The 20,243-nt window shown below is 46.9% G+C and overlaps 2 protein-coding genes across 3 annotated transcripts in view; one reads left to right on the top strand and one right to left on the bottom strand.

Moving 5' to 3' along the window:
• Positions 1–360: 360 nt before the first annotated feature.
• SWSAP1 (SWIM-type zinc finger 7 associated protein 1) lies at positions 361–4,715 on the bottom strand. The gene is made up of 2 exons (XM_068274248.1): positions 4,404–4,715; positions 361–892 (listed from the first exon to the last, which is right to left on the bottom strand). The coding sequence occupies exons 1-2, from the start codon at positions 4,674–4,676 to the stop codon at positions 449–451; spliced, it is 717 nt and encodes a 238-aa protein (XP_068130349.1). The 5' UTR covers positions 4,677–4,715; the 3' UTR covers positions 361–448.
• EPOR (erythropoietin receptor) overlaps positions 4,442–20,243 on the top strand; it is a 75,608-nt gene continuing 59,806 nt past the window's right edge. The window contains exon 1 of one of the 2 annotated variants that reach the window (XM_068274246.1): positions 4,442–4,793. The gene's annotated coding sequence lies outside the window, so the exon portion shown is untranslated. Of the gene's footprint in view, positions 4,794–6,435; positions 6,536–20,243 lie in introns of those variants that run through there. The other variant, XM_068274247.1, reaches the window with a different exon arrangement.

Genomic DNA, 20,243 nt, shown 5'->3' with positions numbered 1-20,243 from the left:
TGGGGGGCATACTACCGGATTTGGTTAAATGGGAGACATAAGGGCTGCACATGTTAACACAGGTAATAGTTCACACTACATAGGCTTAATGTAATGTTTTCTACATTGCATGTATACTCTGGCCCCCCAGCAGTCTGAAGTATGTTGACCCGGCCCTCAACCAAAAAAAGTTTGGGGACCCCTGCTTTAGAGAATCAAGCCCTAAGTGTGAAAGTCTCCATGGAGTTTTCATTTTCTTTTGCGCACCCTTGTGGCAAAATGTGGTAACAACTCAGGTTTACCCTGATAGTGTAAAAGGGGCCTTCAGAGGCTGCGTCACTGAATACAAAGTCTAAGCGTTTCATAAAAATCCAAAACAGGTTAATATAGAAAATCATGTAATTATTGTATAGAATACTAGAATGTTCTTAGTCCCTTTACGGCATGGTAACACGTAGAGCGCAGCAGCTCACGTGTTGCCTGTAGCTTCTGTGCTGGACAAGTTGTCCCCCTGGGAGGAAGAAATTCTGAGGCGGCCACTTTGCTCCACCTGAAGGTTCCACTGCAGATGTGGAGACAGGAAGCTGATCTTGAACTGCCTGCCCTCAGTCTCAGGTGACGTGACATGGTGTAAGTGGCACTGGCTCGGGAAGTACCTCTCTACAGCCAGGAAGGCTCCATCAGACCCCCCGGGGTTTGGCACCGCAGAAACCACAAGGCCACAACGGAGGTAAGACACAGAGTCCAGCATGAGGGCACATAGAAGGGCCCCATCTCCAGGGCTGCAGGACGATGGCAGATACCTCTCCAGACCGTCCACCACGATTAGTGATAATGAGAGAGGGGTGATGTGTAGAGTGGAGAAGAACTGCAGCAGCTCCTTCAGTGACGGCGGGTACACAAACCGGATTAGCTGCAGAGAGAAGAAAACAATGAGGATACAAAATGTGATCTGTCTGATTACACAGTAACTTAAATGAAGTGAGAGGGATATGGTGCTGCTATATTTATTTCCTTTTAACCTCTTAAAGAGAATCTGTATTGTTAAAATCGCACAAAAGTAAACATACCAGTGCGTTAGGGGACATCTCCTATTACCCTCTGACACAATTTCGCCGCTCCTCGCCGCATTAAAAGTGGTTAAAAACAGTTTTAAAAAGTTTGTTTATAAACAAACAAAATGGCCACCAAAACAGGAAGTAGGTTGATGTACAGTATGTCCACACATAGAAAATACATTCATACACAAGCAGGCTGTATACAGCCTTACTTCTGAATCTCAAGAGATCATTTATGTGTTTCTTTCCCCCATGCACTGAAGTTTCAGGCTGCTCGTTTCTTCCTGCAAACAGCTTTGCCCTAGTTTGTAATTCTTCAGTATGTGAAAGCCCAGCCAGCTCAGAGGACGATTTATCCAGCTTGTAAAAGATAAGAGAGAAGCTGCTCTAATCTAAATAACACACAGGCAGTGTGCAGAGAGGGGCCTGGAAGGGGGAGTTCATAGCAGAACCACAACACTGAAGAACTTGGCAGCCTTCCAGACACAGGCTGACAAGTCTGACAGGGGAAAGATACATTGATTTATTACAGAGACAGTGATAGTAGAAAGTGCTGCAGTAAGCCAGAACACATTAGAATAGCTTTTGGAACTTGTAGGATGATAAAAAACAGGATGCAATTTTTGTTATGGAGTCTCTTTAAGGACCACGGGCTTAAACCTCCTAAAGACCAGGCCATGTTTAACAAAATAGGCCACTGCAGTTTTAAGGCCTCGCTGCAGGGCCGTACAACTCAGCACACAAGTGATTCTACCCCCCAGCTTTTCTGCCCACCAACAGAGCTCTCTATTGGTAGGCTCTGATCCCTGCTGGGATGTTTATTTTTTCGTAAATATTTGTTTCATTTTATAATGTTCTTTTTTTTTTTTTTTTTTATTACCCTCCCCCTGCCAGCCAATCAGCGCTATCAGCTGTCATAGGCTTCAGCTTATGACAACAGATCGCTTCCCTGTTGCTCAGACAGCTCTGCCGTAGATCGCATCGCTGTAGAGACTAAATAGACAACGGTTTCTCCTAGTGTCGATCGCCCTTAGGAGACTGATGGCGGAGCAGAGCTCCATTCTCCAAGCGGAGATGCGCGTGCAAAAACGCGCCAAGGACTTTACGCTGATTGGTGTTAGGCTGTCCTGGGGCTGCCGCTGCAGCCATGCCCATCGGCGTGACGCGGTCGGCTAATGCTTAAACAATACCAGTTGTCTGGCAGCCCTGCTGGTCTATTTGGCTGCAGTAGCGTCTGCATCACACCAGAAACAAGCATGCAGATAAATCTTGTCAGATCTGACAATGTCAGAAACACCTGATCTGCTGCACACTAGTTCAGGGTCTATGGCTGAAAGTGTTAAAGGACAACTGAAGTGAGAGGGATATGGAGGCTGCCATATTTATTTTTATCTAAGCAATACGAGTTGCCTGGCAGCCCTGCTGATCCTCTGCCTCTAATACTATTAGCCATAGCCCCTGAACAAGCATGCAGCAGATCAGGTGTTTCTGGCATTATTGTCAGATCTGACAAGACTAGCTGCATGCTTGTTTCTGGTGTTATTCAAATACTACTTCAGAGAAATAGACCAGCAGGGCTGCCAGGTAACTGGTATTTATTAAAAGGAAATAAATATTGCAGCCACCGTATACCTTACTTTAGTTCCCATTTAAAGCCAGGTGACTGCCAAAATGAAAAATTATACATTTTAACTTATAGTGTGAGGCAAGCCCAGTATAGTATATCGGTGCCCAATTAACATAGCCACAATTTATAATGGCGGCGCCCAAGTTTCTTCCAGAAGCAGGCGCCCAAATTTCTTGCTTCGTCTATTACTGCCTCACACTTCACATCAATTTTTTATAGATTTCAGCAGAAAATCAGCAACCACAGCTCCCCCAAGTGTCCCCCAGTGCTATACTGCTCTTACTAGGGCCCAATGCTAAGCATTAGTGCAGAAAAGTCACACTCCCTTCTCCTACAGGCATGCTCCTCCCATCATCTGGTGTCCATAGTGACCCCGCGCCACATGTGTGCTCAAGCTGGGAGATTATAGAACACAAGAGGGAGCATGCTGGGCGGGATAAGTAACTGTGACTTCACTAATACTCTGAATGGGCCCCAGAGAGAGCCGTATAACAGAGGGGACACTGGGGGAAGGGGGTGTCATCGCTGGCTCTAGTGTGACCCCATACATACCGCTGTATCCCTGCCCGCCCCCTTTGACCCCCACAAAAATCGCCCTGACCGATCCATAATAACGAATGATTTCATCCAGAAACTGCCAAGAAATATTGCCGTGTTTGGGCACCTTTATTCATATGAAGACCATGTGGATTTTCTGCTAATATATAATCACTTTTTTATCTCAGCTAAACTAGTTAAAACAGGGGTGTCAAACTCAAATACAATGTGGGCTGAAATTGTACACTGGGACCTAGTCGCGGGCCAACCTCAATGCCTACTGGCCACCTTCCTCCCTTGTAAAGTTCCCAGGTGATTAATGACCCTCCCCCTCTCCAACTCCTATACAGTTCCCTGGTGTCTAGTGGTCCTCCCTATAAGTTCCCTGGTGTCCAGAGGCCCCACCCTCCCCTATACAGTTCCCTTGTGTCTAGTGCCCCCCCCCCCTTTCCTCCCCTATACAGTTCCCTGGTGTCTAGTGCCCCCCCCCCCCCCCAATACAGTTCCCTGGTGTCTAGTGCTTTCCCCTCCCTCCCCTTTATGGCTTTTCGGGTGATCTATGGCTTCACCTCCAATATAGCTTCCCTGGTGGTAAAGAGTGGGCCAAAGATAATGCAAAGTGGGGAAGCCACTTGAAGGCCAAATTTAATGGCTCTGAGGGCCAGATTTGGCCCGCTGGCCGGAGTTTGACATGTATGCATTAAAACAAAGAAAGAAAAAAGTGCGGTCCTCTCTAAAAGATTTAACTAGCTAGAGAAGTGTCAAAAACAGTGCAATGAACTGAAAATAACCGGGCAGCCAGGGATGAAGCAGAACGTGGCGGGCAGGCATTAGGAAAGCTTAGGCCGCGCAAGGTGAGGTCACAGAGCTGGACATGCTAACACTAGTGGTGCAGCTCCAGAAGCCTGTGCTATGTTAAGACAAGAAAACAGCTGGGTATTTTGGCACTAGTAATGCACCTCCAGAAGCCTGTGCCATGCTAGGTGAGGACACATAGCTGGGCATGCTGACACTTGTAGTGCAGCTCCAGAAGCCACTGTCATACTAGGTGAGGACACAGAGCTGGGCATGCTGGTACTTATAATGCAGCTCCAGAATCCTGTGCCATGCTAGGTGAGGACACAGAGCTGGGCAGTGGGCACGCTGGTACTTGTGGTGCAGCTCCAGAGGCAGCCATTCCCCCCAAACACACAACAATGCACCTTCAGTGTCAGCGGATCTCGCGCCGCCTTCCCTCCTCGCGGGACTTCCTGCAGCGGCTCCCGGGATAGGAAGATGACCGGCCCCGCCCCCTCCTCTGCCGCCAGGACGGCCGCCATGAACAGCAGGCCGCTCTTCCCGGAGCCCGGCGGGCCCAGCAGCAGCAGCGGAGCCCCCTGGCGGCCGCACCCCGCAGCGGTCACGTCGCTGGGCCCCGGGAACGCCGCGGGAGGGTCGCTGAGCTCTGTGAGGAGCCGCTGCAGCAGGGCGGACATGTTGTGCGGCTCACGCCGCGCTCCTGATCACGCAGCTGATTGGGTGAAACAAACAGCTGCTGCCATCCCATTGGCGGAGAGGTGTTTCCATGGCAAGGCGTGTGCTGCTGATTTGGGGTGAGGCTACACAGACAGTAGAACTTCAGTCATCATGAGCAATATAAAGTTATAGTGGACCTGAACTCTCAGAGGTCTGCTCTAAAAGATACACAACAGCATAATAACCTTTAACCAGTTCGCATTCAGTCATTTTTCGCTTCATGCATCCGAGCAATGTTCACCTCCCATTCATTAGCCTATAACTTTATTACTACTTATCACAATGAACTGATCTATATCTTGTTTTTTCCGCCACCAATTAGGCTTTTTTTGGGGGGTACATTTTACTAAGAGCCACTTTACTGTAAATGCATTTTAAAAGGAAGAATAAGAAAAAAACGGAAACAAATCATTATTTCTCACTTTTCGGCAATTATAGTTTTAAAATAATACATGCCTCCATAATTAAAACCCACGTATTGTATATGCCCATTTGTCCCGGTTATTACACCATTTAAATTATGTCCCTATCACAATGTATGGCGACAATATTTTATTTGGAAATAAAAGTGCATTTTTTCCGTTTTGCATTCACCACTATTTACAAGCTTATAATAATAAAAAAAAAAGAAATATTTCATCTTTACATAGATATTTAAAAAGTTTAGACCCTTAGGTAAATATTTGTGGGTTTTTTTTTTTTATTGTAATGTTTTTTTGTTTTTTTTAATTAAACATTTTATGTGGGTATTTTTGGGAGGGTGGGATTGAAATTGTTTTTTTTTTTTGTAAATATATGTGTATTTTTATTTAACATTTAGATGTAGTTTACTTTTTGGCCACAAGATGGCAGCCATGAGTTGTTTACAGTGACGTCACTCTAAGCGTACCACGTACGCTTAGAGCGACATAGGAAGCAGAAAAAGCGTAGCTTCCGAGAGAAGCTGTCGCTTTTTCTGCGGGGGAGAGGAATCAGTGATCGGGCACCGTTGCCCGATTCACTGATTTACGGGCTAACAAACCGCCGGCCGGGAGCGCGCATGCACGCGCGCGATCGGACGCGCAGGAGCGCACATGGCTTCCTGGACGTGAGTTTCACGTCCAGGAATGTCAAATAGTTAAACAAAAATTTCTTTGTTACAGCTGATACAAATCCTAAAATAAATCTGCACCGTTTCTACTTCCTGATTCATGGAAGCAGACATTGTTTACAGCCTGTGCTTTCAAATGGGCTTATCTGCCATAGGCAGTCATGGGACAAGGGAGGATCAAATTACAACTTGTGATTAGACATAAATGAGGGGAAGCTAGAAGCTAGACAGCCTAAACTTAACACTTGCAGGAAAATTACAACTAAATGAGGACTATCATTTTAAGGGAGAAGGATGGGGAGGAGCTATGGACTATAAAAGAAGAGGAGGTACCGGCGTGCTTTATTCCAAACATCTTGAGAAAGACATCCGTAGATGTCGAAACATGTCGATGATTGATTGAGTGGGGCGCCCCTTAAATCAATTGGAATCTTGCTATCTGGAAACCTACATGTAACCATCTGTGGTGTAACGGTGTGCGGAAGACCTCACGCAGTAAGAGGTGTTGTGTGTGACGCAGCCGGCTGGAGCGCAGAGTTACAGGAAGTGGAAGGAGCCGGAACGCACGGAAGTGACGTCAGACTCCCAACTAGCCGACACACGGAGGCTCGTAGTACAGCCGCAGGCATTGCGGGCGGCGTGGGTGAGTCAGGAGACGCTACGGTGCTGCAACAGGCCCCTGTGCGGACAATTTTCCGATCGTGTGGAGTTGTAACAATCTGGGGACACGTGAGTAACTGCGTGACTAGTCCCACTGGCTTTGAAGTGCTGGTCGCAGAGAACTCTTGACACCAAAGGCTCCGTTGTTGGGTTTTTTTACCTTTTGGAAAGGACTCTATTTTAATAGCAGTGTGATATCACTATAGGCAGCATATTAGAGGATAAGATCCTACGTATGTGGAAATTCTTTGAGTATCCCCTATAGGAACTGGCTTCATTGTTCTCTTTTGTATTTTGGAAGTGCAATTACACACACACACACACACACATATATATATATATATATATATATATATATATATATATATATATATATATATATTATTATTTTTTTATTATTTTATTTTTTAGAATTTTATACACATTTTTTCCCCCAAAGGGTCACCAGAGGGCTTATAATGAGCATGGATGAGATTGAATAAGTGTATGGTGGATTGATACGTATAAGCAATATATCTTCTTTCTTTGTGTACTTTCAGTTTCGTGGAAGCATACGTATTAGTAGACATATATGGATTTATGTATACTAATTCTATATATATATATATTATTTTTTTTATTGAAAATAAAAGAAGGAAACTTTTTAACCTTATATCTTGCGCTCCTCATTTTTGTATTTAGATTGACTCATTTTTTCGGTGGGGGAAGGAGGTACCCCCACAGTGTGAGGTAGCAGCAGGAAGCAACTCGTATCTCTTTATCCCGCTATTTGGGTATTTCTCTAATTCACAGCGCCCCTTAATTTGTTTTTTACAGCCTAAACTCTTTAAATACATACAGGGTGCATTTCTGTTATGTTTTCCTTGTGTCCTGTGCAAGAGTTCGGGTCCATTTTAATCTGTAACTTAAAGGGAACCTTAACTGTGGCCCCCCCAAAAATTCACTTACCTGGGGCTTTCTCAAGCCTTCTGCAGCCGTTCTGTGCCCCGTGCCGTGGAACGCAAAAGGAGCCGACCTGGCGAGGTTGGCTTCTGTAGTGCAGGACAACGGGAGCTGCGGTGAGGGCACCGGACACCTGCCAGGGGCTGGAGAAAGCCCCAGGTAAGTGTATTTTGTATTTTTTTTTTTTTTTGGAGCCTGGATGTATCCTTTAAGTTACAGATTAAAGTGGACCCGAACACAGGACAGCTGCCAGGGGCTGGAGGAAGCCCCAGGTAAGCGGATTTTGGTTTTGTTTTGTTTTTGGAACCTGGACCTTCCCTTTAAAACGGAACTGAAATAAAAGCAAAGTGTTTCACTTACCTGGGGCTTCTGCCAGCCCCTTGCAGCCTTCCTGTCTCGCGCCGGTCCTCCACGATCTGCCGTTCTCCCGCCGCCAGCTACTTTCGGTATCGCTGACACCACAACTGCTCCTGCACGCCCCAAGTAGCTTTCTTCGTAATCCCAGCCGCAATAGCGTCAGTGCTAATAGCGCAGGATGCTATTGCGGGCGGGAATGCGAAGAAAGCTACGCGTTGCCGGGGGCGCGCAGGTGCAGTTGCCGTCGACTTGCAAGTCGATGGTGCGGCAATTCCAAAAGTAGCTGAGGGCGGGAAAAGAGCGCTCCCGGCCACTAGTGCGAGATGTAGGACGCGCGCCACTAGGCCAACGCCTTTGCACTAATACCTGACCCGGAAGAGGCTGCCAGGGTGCATTTAGGTAGTAAAGGAGGAGGATGGGGGGAGAGGTGGGCATGAGGACAGCTGCCCATACATGCCTGCTCCCCCATTGTTCCTACTCAGCTCAGCTCTGGTATCCTTTAAAAGAAAAACAGATACTTACCTCGGGAGGGGAGAACCTCAGGATCATAATGAAGTTTCCCCATCCTCAGCGAGCCCAATCCAGCGCTGGGACCCCCACACAATCAATAACAATAGCGTTTTTCCTCTCGAGCCCCAGCGGAAATAGCCGAGCCTGATTGGGTCCACTCTACTGCTTAGATCACAGGTGTCGAACTCCAGGCCTTGAGGGCCAGATCCATGCCAGTGTTTAGGATGTACTGAGAAAGAGAGGAATATGTTCTACCTGATGGACCACACCTTTCTTGATTCAGTCCAATCAATTCTTTTGAGCTGTGTCAAAAATGTGTGTGGACCTCGGCCCTCAAAGGACCGGTTTGACATCCCTGGCTTAGATGGAGAGGAGGATGAAAATAATTGGTACTGGGAGTCTAGCTGAGGGGACCAATGACTGTTCCATGTTAGTGGCAATGTGGTCCTCTTCATGCACATGTGCAACGCACAGAGCTTGTTGTGGATAGTATAGCCATGCTCTTACGCGGCTGGAAGCACAGCCTAGTTAAAGTGTACCTGAGGTAATAGCCATCTCAGGTGCTATACTTACCTGGGACTTCCTTAAAGGGAACCTGAACCGAGTAAAAATATTTAAAATAAACACAAGATGTAGCTGCAAATGAATATTACATACTAATCTCACTGTCAGTACCTCTCAGAAGCTCACCACTTTTTTCTAACAACGATTCCTTCCAGTTCTGACAAGATTTTGTCAGAACTGAAATATATCAGTTGCTGTCAGTTATATATCAATTGCTGTCAGTTATAACTGATGAGCCAGATAATGTCCATGTTTCCCTATGGCTCAAGTGGGCTGTATTACAGTTTTAACAGTGTGCTGACCAGGAAGCTGTTATGGGTTTATGGCCATTTTCAAAATGGAGGACAGAGAATTCCATTGATCACAGTGGACAAACAAGACGCAGGAGAGGAGAAAGAGATTGGTGAGCAGACTACATGGGAGGTAAGGGAAGACAGAGAGCGCTCCAATGGTGCGTTACCCAAGTTTTTTACTTTACACACACATTAAAATATACACTCACAATTCTAGAAAATATACACTCACAAATATGCTGCACCTTGCGTCAAGTCCGCCATAGAGGAAGGTGTGGACTAATGCCGAAACCGGTAGTGACGTCAGACAGCAGAAGCTGCCCATCGCTCTCCCCAGACGGACATCCTCGTGTGATTCCATCTGCACCACCAGCCCTGGCCAGGCTGGATTAGGCTGAGGCGACCCTATGGCGGACTTGATGCAAGGCGCAGCATAACGACTAGAATTGTGAGTGTATATTTTAATGTGTGTGTAAAGTACACAACTTGGGTAACGCACCATTGGAGCGCTCTCTGTCTTCCCCTACCTTTTTGTTTCATCAGTGACTGGCTCCATCCAGCACAAGAGAGCTGCACCGGGTGTACATTTAAAGGGCCATCACTATTTTGTTGAGCGCAAGTGTAATTCTCTTTTTGGTTGTTTACTACATGGGAGGCAAGTATGACCTGTGTATGTTTATTTTGTCTTTTAATTTTTAGTTCAGGTTTGCTTTAAGACCCCTTGAGGCTGCTAATCTCTCGCAGTCTCCCCAGGTGGCTCCTGTCACTCGTGATACTGACTGAAAGCCCAACAGTGTCACGCATGCGCATCCAGGCGCGCACCCCGTCACGCTCCCGCGGCTGGGACCGTTCTGTGTTGGCACACAAAGCTCCCACGGATGGGACCGCGCCTGGCCGCACATGCGCAACGAAACGCGACTCGGCCAGGCTTTCGGGCAGTATTGCTGATGACAGGAGCCACCTGAGGAGACAGCAAGTAACTGAGTGGACTCAAGGGGGCTTAAAGCAGAACCGAGATGAAAAACTAACTATAACAAGTAACTTGTCTATAAATCTTATCTAAAGTTTAGATGGTTTACACAGCATATCTGGCTGCAAACAGCTTCAACAGTATATGATTATTTATTCCTGTGACACAATGAGAGCAGCCATGTTTTGTTTGTCACATTACACACAGGCAAGCTGATAGCATCTCCAGCCCCCAGCCTGTGAAAATTTCACTCCCCTCTCCTCCCCTCTGCCTCTGAAATCTCTGGCTAGTAACCTCCTCCTGCCCAGACTGAGCTCCCATAAGCCCTTGCTACAGTGCCAAGGCACTATGAAAAAGCTGTGGGTGAGGCTTGTTTAGTTTATAGGGAATTAGAGTATTAAAACAAAACAAAAAACGTATTTGGCTTGAGGAATGCCCTATATTTGCATGAGCATTGCCTCATGAATAGCCAATTAGGACAAATTTGCTTAGCCAGATATGTCAGGTGTTCACTTGGTGTTTAATGCACACATTCAATTCTTTGTGTAGTGGTTAATTTTGTTTCCCCCCTTTGGAGGCGTGTGGTGGATGGCTCATTCCAGGTGGTGTGAGCCCTGTAGTGGGCTGTCTGCGCCTGTCCTCCCCCCCCCCCCCCTTGGAGTGCTGTGTGTGAGCCAGCCCTGTGCTCCAAAGCTCAGTGCGACCCATGCTTCATTCCTTTCCTTTTCAAATGTGTTGCACCCAAGCTATGCTCAGTAGCTGGACGCAATGGATGTTAAGGTAAGTGCCTGTTTTTAAATATTGGGAAGTGGATGCGGACGCCTTTCCCCGGCGATGGCCACGCTTGGGGGGGTCGCCTGTGCCACCCAGCCTCCCCCTCCGGGGTGCTGCTGTGGTTTCCAGGCAGTGAGAGCGCCTGGGACCCCGCGGTCCCCCCGGTTGTATGGGGGCATTGGGAAGCCTCCCCGTGGCGCTCCTGGATAGTGCTATTGCAGCATGAACTAATTCCCGCAGGGCGACCGCTTTGCGGCATTGGTTTTTGACCCTGCATAAGTTGGCATGCGAAAGCGAATGCATATTTGCATGAGCATTGCCTCATGAATAGCCAATTAGGCCAAATTTGCTTAGCCAGATATGTCAGGTGTTCACTTGGTGTTTAATGCACGCATTCAATTCTTTGTGTAGTGGAATGCCCTATATACAAGGAACACCATTATGCAATGAGTAAAAGTTTATCTCGGATCCACTTTAAGGAAGCCCCAAGTAAGTATAGAACCTGAGATGGCTTTCATCTCAGATTTACTGAAAGCCCACTGCTGGTTGTCAGGACCTTCTTCCCCTCCTTGAATGAGTATGGCCGCATTGCGCAGGCGCACTGACAGACTGTGCAGTAGCACAAAGCACTTGTGCACAGCATTTCCATGCTCCTGAGGGGGCGGTTTGGCATCTCGTCTGTGCAGCCGTGCTCATTCACAGATGGGGGGGGGGGCGTGGCAGCATGACAAGCCCATGTCGAATAGGTTCAAAGCAGTGGTGTAGCAATAGGGGATGCAGAGGTAGCGACTGCACCCTGCACCAGAGGAGTCCAGTAGGGGTTCTCCATCAACCGCTTTCTTGGCTCTTTATTGGTGTTAAGCTGATAATGGTCACCTCTATATGTGCTTTGATTAGTTGTAACCATCAATAGACATAAGAGTTCCTAAACTACGGTTCTGGTTCAGAGTCCCAGTGTTGGAACGGCAACTAAAGCATTTTTTTTTAACACAATCTCTTCCTTTCAGGCTGTCAAAAGTAATTGATTCAAAGGCTATTTCATGGGTAGGTGTAGGCAAGTCCTTCGTTATGTCATTATCAATTATCCTTAGCGGTAATCCTCAGTCGGGCTTGGGCTTGAAATCTGCAGCTCAGAGCGGTAACCCCGAGCTGGATCCATGAGTGGTGTGTAATGTGCAGGGCTGCCGCAGATCTATCTAGCCGGATGTTTTTTAGCGGATTACTGTAGAAACAGAGAAAAGATCGGCACTAAATGCTACACTGGCAACCTTCTGGGGGGTCCTTAGCATTAACTCGCTTTGCCTCCGGTTTTAAGACGTCAATTGTGTGGCAAAAGTGAAAAGATACCGGGCACCAGCTAGGTTGCAAATGCTAATTTATTTCATCCCATCCATAGACAGACACCAAAGATCAGGCAGTAGGTCTAACAGCCGTTTCGCAAGCTGGCAATGCTTGCTTCCTCAGAGACCGGAGAGCGCTCCACTACACCGTCACACGGTGTAGTGGAGCGCACACACAGCCCAGAGCAAACGGAAGGATCAGCGTGCTTCTGAGCCGCTCACTATGCGCCGGTCAGAAGTGAAGAGTGGAGGACATACTGCGCACACAGGGCACAGTATGTCCGGGACAAAGGTCAAGCAAGTCGCAGGGACACCGGCATGTATATTACACTAACGGCGGCAGGCGGAGGGGGGCAGGAGGAGCGGACGGTATGTACCTTTTACCCCCCACACACTGCAGCTATCATTTTTACCAGAACATTTCGGTTCTGCTATCCTTTAAAACTATAATGGCCGAAAACTGAGAAATAATGAATTTTTTTCCGTTTTTTTCTTATTCTTCCTGTTAAAATGCATTTACAGTAAAGTAGCTCAAAATGTACCACCCAAAGAAAGCCTAATTGGTGGCGAAAAAAAAACAAGATAGCAAGCAGTGGTGAACTCAGCAACGCAAAAAGACCTAGACGTCCACAGTTGACAACAGTGGTGGATGATCGCAGAATAATTTCCAGGGTCAAGAGAAACCCCTTCACAACAGCCAATCAAGTGAACAACACTCTCCAGTGGGTAGACGTATCGATATCCAAGTCTACCATAAAGAGGAGACCGCATGAAAGTCAATACAAAGGGTGCACTGCAAGGTGCAAAACACTCATAAGCCTCAAGAATAAAAAAAAGGAAAGATTGAACTTTTCTAAAGAACATTCACCTCCCCCCTCTCTGCACTTCTCATCCTTTGAGGCCCATGCAATCCGCCTCTACCATCCCTTTCCAGCCATCATTGCAGTCCTATACCGCCCCCCATCTAGCTCCACATCTCTCTTCCTTGACAACCTAGCCTCCTGGCTACCCCACATTCTGTCATCGGACCTCCCTACAATCATCCTCTAAGACTTCAATATTCCTGTTGATGTGCCCAACACACCTGCCACCACCTACATTCTTCAATTCCGTCCAACTCCCCCCAGGCCATTGCCATGCCTCACCTTCCAGGCCTCTCCCATGCCCCCCCACCTCCTCCATCCAGACTGTTCCAATGCACCCACCCTCCCTAACCTCCTTCACTCCTGCTACCATTGAAGAGGTGAATTTATTGCTTGCTACTTCCCCTGCCACCTCCTCCCCCCTCGACCCTGTGCCCTCTGACACCCTCCGCCCCCACTTCCCTGACCTGGCCCGTGTCCTCACCTCCTTGTTCAACCTTTCCCTCTCCACCAGCACCTTCCCCTCAGCTTTTAAAGAGACCACTGTACTTCCCCTGCTGAAAAAACCCTCACTCGACCCCTCCCTACCCTCAAACTACCACCCAATCTCTCTCCTCCCTTTCTCCTCTCCTCCCTCTCTCGCCTCAAAGCTCCTCGAACGCCTGGTCCACAGACGCATCACGCACTACCTCAGCACCAACTCCCTACTTGACCCCCTACAATCTGGTTTCCGTCCTGCCCACTCAACAGAAACCGCTCTCGTCAAGGTAGTAAATGACCTTACCCTTGCTAAAGCTAAAGGAAACTACTCCATCCTGCTACTGCTTGACCTTTCCTCGGCATTTGATACAGTTGACCATCCCCTCCTCCTTCAATCCCTACAGTCCTTAGGGATTTGTGACAACACCCTTGCCTGGATCTCCTCATACCTCTCTAATCGCCACTTCACCCCCTCTTTTAATGGTTCCTCCTCAACTCCCACACCCCTCTTGGTTGGAGTCCCCCAGGGCTCTGTTCTGGGCCCCCTACTGTTCTCAATTTACATCTCCTCTATTGGCAAAGTCATCTCCTCCCTGGGCTTCAAATACCACCTATATGCCGATGATACCAAAATCTATCTCCACACCCCCGATATCTCCCCCTCCACTATGGTCAAGGTCTCCTCCTGCCTATCAACCATCTCCTCCTGGATGTCAGCTAGGTTCCTGAAGCTTAAGCTGGATAAAACTGAACTCATAATTTTCCTGCCCCGCTCTGCACCACCCCTCCCAGATATTCACTTCACTATCAACAGCACTACCATCCGCCCTACCTCCCAGGCCCGCTGCCTGGGCGTCACCCTAAACTCTGCCCTCTCCTTTAGCCAACATATCCAAAATGTTACCAGAACCTGCAACTTCCACCTTCGAAACATCTCCAAAATCCGCCCCTTTCTGACCCCAGACACTACCAAGCTTCTCATCTATGCCCTCATCTCCTGCCTTGACTACTGCAATGCCCTACTATCTGGCCTCCCCTTAAAACGCATAGAACCCCTTCAATCAGTCATGAATGCAGCAGCTAGACTCATCAGACTTTCCCACTACTATGCTTCCACTTCTCCCCTCTGCGAAGCCCTACACTGCCTCCCTATCAGCTTTAGGATCAGTTTTAAGGTTTTGTGCCTTACCTACAAATCTATGCACAAGACCTGCCCAACCTACATTTCTGAGCTCGTCAACAGATATATACCTGCCCGTCCCCTCCGGTTCTCCAATGATCTCCGCCTGACCTCCCCACGCATTTCTCATTCCCATGCACGCTTACAAGATTTCTCAAGAGCTGCCCCCACCCTATGGAACTCCCTTCCACTCCCCCTCAGACTCGCTCCTTCCTTCAACACCTTCAAGCAAGCCCTCAAAACACATTTCTTTAAAATAGCCTACCACACATCTACCACACTCTAACTCTCTGTCAATCACCCTTTCCACAGTCCTACCTTATGTGTCCCCCCACCCTTTAGATTGTAAGCCTTGGCAGGGCCTCCCCCTTCCCTTAGTGTGTCCTTCTTAATTTTACTACCCCGGCAATGACACCCTTCTCATGGACTAACTCGTACTTGTTTTGCCAGGTCTCTGTAAACCGCATTTTATACCCTGATTGTATGTATAACCTTGAGCTATGTTGTATAACCGTTTGCTACCTCTCTGTCACCCCTTGTTGCAATGTATGTATCCCTAATTATTGTCCAGCGCTGCGTAATATGTTGGCGCTTTATAAATACAATAAATAATAATAATAATGAAAAGCCAGCACAGTTCTGGAAAAAAAAACATTATCCAAACATATGAAACTAAATTCAACCTCTACTAGAATGATGGCAAGAAAAAAAGTATGGAGAAGGTGTGGAACAGCTGATTATCCAAAGTACAGTGCTGCCCATAAGTATTCATACCCCTGGCAAATTTTGACTTAAAGCTACTTTTATTTAACCAGCAAGTAATTTTTTGATAGGAAATGACACAGGTGTCTCCCAAAAGATAATAAGACGAAGTACAAGAGGCATTATTGTGAAAAAAAAAACATTCCACACTCCACAACTCCCCCTAATAGCAGGATGCTATTGCGGGCTGGACCGCAAAGAAAGCTTTGCATAGCCCGGGGCGCCCTGTTGCCGTCGACTTATTAGTCAACGGTAACAAAACTAGCTGGCGGCAGCAGAACGGAGGATCGTGCAGCACTGGCGCGGGACAGGACGGGTGCTGGGGGTTTGGGGAAGCCCCAGGTAGGTGAAACTTTGTTTTTTAGGAGTTTACAGTTCCGCTTTAAGGTGAACCTGAGATGGCATAATAGAAAAGTTTTATACATACCTGAGGCTTCCTCCAGCCCTCTTCAGCCTGATCGGTCCCTCGCCGCTGTCCTCCACCTTCTGGATCCTCCGCAAGGGCTCCCGTAAGTTCGGCCAGCCGGGGCTTACTGCACATGTGTAGCCTGGCCATGCTTCTGTGGCTGGGAGCTTTCTACACCTGTTTAGTACTACTGCACAGATGCAGAGTGACCAGAGCCACGGAAGCATGATGTGGCAGCGTCCGCAACTGCACTGTGCATGGGCCGACTGTCCGAACTTACGGGAGCCCTTACGGAGGATCCACAAGTTGGAGGACAGCAGCGAGGGATGGATCAGGCCAATGGGGGCTGGAGGAAGCCCCAGGTATGTATACATTTTTCTTGCAGGTCATCTCAGGTACACTTTAAAATTAATTGTGGTAATGTACAGAGCCAAAATTAGAAAAAAACTGTCTTTGTCCAAATGCTTACGGACCTAACTGTGTGTGTGTGTACACAGTAAATATATATATATGTATATCATTCCTTTCCTTGCTGACATGACATGTTTCTGTTTTGGCCACGTTTATGGTTATTGACTTGTAAACAAACACGCTACTACTTTCCTGGCTTATCTCCCGCCCTACTGCCTCTTGGCACGCACCCTCAGGTCCCGCCTTACTGATACGAGGTTACCACAAAAAAATCCTTCAACCTACATGTTAGCAGGAGACACAGTCCGTGCTGTTAGAGATGAGCGTAATGACCTAATTACGATTTTGCGAAATTTCGCGTAATTAGTGTAATTACGATTATGGCCGTAAGTACATAATCGTAATGAAGAAGGATTTCGCGAAATTTCGCGTAAGCGTAATTTTCGCGTAATTTTCGCATTACAGTCGTATCATGCCGTAATTTCGCATTAAACGCTACCGTAATTTCGCGTTAAACCGTAACGCTCCGTATAATATAAAAAAGCCGCCGACTTTAAGGGTTAATAGCAAAGCCCCCTTAAATGCTAAGAGCCTCAAATTTGGAGAATATATTAAGGAGATCAGGAAGAATAAGAGGAAAATTTTTTTTTTCAAAAAGACCTTATAGTTTTTGAGAAAATCGATGTTAAAGTTTCAAAGGAAAAATGTAAACATTTAAAAACCCGCCGACTTTAACGGTTAATAGCAAAGCCTGCTTAAAGTTTAGGAACACCAAATTCCCAGGGTATATTAAGGGGATCAGTGGGAATAAGAGGAAAAATTTTTTTTTCAAAAAGACCTTATAGTTTTTGAGAAAATCGATTTTTAAGTTTCAAGGGCGAAAATGTCTTTTAAATGCGGAAAATGTCAGTTTTTTTTGCACAGGTAACAATAGTGTATTATTTTCATAGATTCCCCCAAGTGGGAAGAGTTTTACTTACTTCGTTCTGAGTGTGGGAAATATATAAAAAAAAACGACGTGGGGTCCCCCCTCCCAGACCTCTTTAACCCCTTGTCCCCCATGCAGGCTGGGATAGCCAGAATGCGGAGCACCGGCCGCGTGGGGCTCCGCACCCTGACTATACCAGCCCGCATGGTCCATGGATTGGGGGGTCTCGGAAGGGGAGGGGCAGCCAAGCTTTCCCCTCCCCCTCCGAGCCCTTGTCCAATCCAAGGACAAGGGGCTCTTCTCCACCTCCGATGGGCGGTGGAGGTGGAGGCCGCGATTTCCTGGGTGGGGGGTTCATGGTGGAATCTGGGAGTCCCCTTTAAAAAGGGGTCCCCCAGATGCCCACCCCCCTCCCAGGAGAAATGAGTATAGAGGTACTTGTAGTACCCCTTACCCATTTCCTTTAAGAGTTAAAAGTAAATAAACACACAAACACATAGAAAAAGTATTTTAATTGAACAAAAAACATAACCACGAAAAAAGTCCTTTAATATTCTTAATTAACCATTAATACTTACCTGTCCCTTTAAATAAATGATCCCACGCAATATCCTCGGAAATGTTCTATCAGTTACAATGTAACAAAGTTATTATGTAACAACTTTGTTACATTGTAACTACGCCGCACCCGACGCCACTCGCCGCTCAGCCGCCGCATACGCGTCCGTGCAGGACGCTAAGTCCCCGCAGCTCCCGCTGTCCACCCCGCCCACATCTGTCACCCACATGTCACCCACATGTGGGTGACATGTGGGTGACATGTGGGAGAGGCGGGGAGGGCAGCGGAGCCGGCGGGGACTTAGCGTCCTGCACGGACCCGACAGAGCTCTAAGCTATATAGCTCAGAGCTCTGAGAAGCATCTTTGTATTTGGGCTCCAAGGAGCCCCATTGGTCCTTAGCAGACCAATGGGGTTCCTTCAAATCAGAAGGAACCCCATTGGTCTGCTAAGGACCAATGGGGCTCCTTGGAGCCCAAATACAAAGATGCTTTTGAGAGCTCTGAGCTATAGCTTATAGCTCAGAGCTCTGTCGGGTCCTGCAGCGCAGACGCGGCGGCGGCGGCGGCGGTGAGTGACGTCGGGTGCGGCGTAGTTACAATGTAACAAAGTTGTTATATTGTAATAACTTTGTTACATTGTAACTGATAGAACATTTCCGAGGATATTGCGTGGGATCATTTATTTAAAGGGACAGGTAAGTATTAATGGTTAATTAAGAATATTAAAGGACTTTTTTCGTGGTTATGTTTTTTGTTCAATTAAAATACTTTTTCTATGTGTTTGTGTGTTTATTTACTTTTAACTCTTAAAGGAAATGGGTAAGGGGTACTACAAGTACCTCTATACTCATTTCTCCTGGGAAGGGGGTGGGCATCTGGGGGACCCCTTTTTAAAGGGGACTCCCAGATTCCACCATGAACCCCCCACCCAGGAAATCGCGGCCTCCACCTCCACCGCCCATCGGAGGTGGAGAAGAGCCCCTTGTCCTTGGATTGGACAAGGGCTCGGAGGGGGAGGGGAAAGCTTGGCTGCCCCTCCCCTTCCGAGACCCCCCAATCCATGGACCATGCGGGCTGGTATAGTCAGGGTGCGGAGCCCCACGCGGCCGGTGCTCCGCATTCTGGCTATCCCAGCCTGCATGGGGGACAAGGGGTTACAGAGGTCTGGGAGGGGGGACCCCACGTCGTTTTTTTTTTATATTTCCCACACTCAGAACGAAGTAAGTAAAACTCTTCCCACTTGGGGGAATCTATGAAAATAATACACTATTGTTACCTGTGCAAAAAAAACTGACATTTTCCGCATTTAAAAGACATTTTTGCCCTTGAAACTTAAAAATCGATTTTCTCAAAAACTATAAGGTGTTTTTGAAAAAAAAAATTTTCCTCTTATTCCCACTGATCCCCTTAATATACCCTAGGAATTTGGTGTTCCTAAACTTTAAGCAGGCTTTGCTATTAACCGTTAAAGTCGGCGGGTTTTTAAATGTATACATTTTTACTTTGAAACTTTAACATCGATTTTCTCAAAAACTATAAGGTCTTTTTGAAAAAAAAATTTTTCCTCTTATTCCTCCTGATCTCCTTAATATATTCTCCAAATTTGAGGCTCTTAGCATTTAAGGGGGCTTTGCCATTAACCCTTAAAGTCGGCGGCTTTTTTATATTATACGGAGCGTTACGGTTTAACGCGAAATTACGGTAGCGTTTAATGCGAAATTACGGCATGAACGAAACGCGAAATTTCGCGTTGAAAATTACGCTTACGGTATTTTCAATTACGATTTTAATGGCAATTTCGCTACGCTAATTTCGCATCGTAATCGCAAATTTCGCATGCGTAATTATAGTAATGCGAAATTACGAAAATTTCAGCTCAACTCTACGTGCTGTATGCAGGGATGTCCATCTACACGCATAAAGTATATTCAAGAGGAGCACATATCAGTATAGTTGCTATATTGCTATATGTTTATGCTTATCCTAGTGTCTGGCCTGCTCTGGGTATTTTCTTTTTAGATTGGTTTAGGCTGCATTCACAGTGACTCACTGTGAATGCAGCCTAAACCAATCTAAAAAGAAATCGTACAGTACAGATTCTCTTTAATGTTGCATTACAAAGCAATGTCTCACTGTCAGTGAGACATTGCTTTGTAATGCAACATTAAAGAGAATCTGTACTGTACGATTTGTACAATAAAAAAAACATACCAATTGAGTCACTGTGATCTCCTGGAGTCCTGGTCTGGACCTCTCTTTGCTGTTTCCCGCCGCGACCCTGGCTTTTAACCTATTGGGGACCGCCGCAGGTTGAATCAACGTCCGGCTGGTGGTGGTACCATTCTGACCGGACGTTGATTCAACGTCCGCGCTTAAGAACCGCTCCCGACGCAATCGTGCGCATCCGGATGGGGAGATTAAGCTGTCATATGACAGC

Source organism: Hyperolius riggenbachi, chromosome 3 (assembly GCF_040937935.1).
Source record: "Hyperolius riggenbachi isolate aHypRig1 chromosome 3, aHypRig1.pri, whole genome shotgun sequence".
Classification (NCBI taxonomy): domain Eukaryota; kingdom Metazoa; phylum Chordata; class Amphibia; order Anura; family Hyperoliidae; genus Hyperolius; species Hyperolius riggenbachi.
The sequence above is the reverse complement of the archived record's forward strand: the minus strand, read 5'-3'. Positions and strand labels throughout refer to the sequence as shown.

Bases quoted from the DNA above. Each gene is read 5' to 3' on its own strand.
- SWSAP1 (XM_068274248.1), bottom strand. From the start codon at position 4,676: ATGTCCGCCCTGCTGCAGCGGCTCCTCACAGAGCTCAGCGACCCTCCC. The intron at 893-4,403 runs GTGCATTGTTGT...TTCTCTCTGCAG, and splicing joins GAGATCCGCTGACACTGAAG to CTAATCCGGTTTGTGTACCC.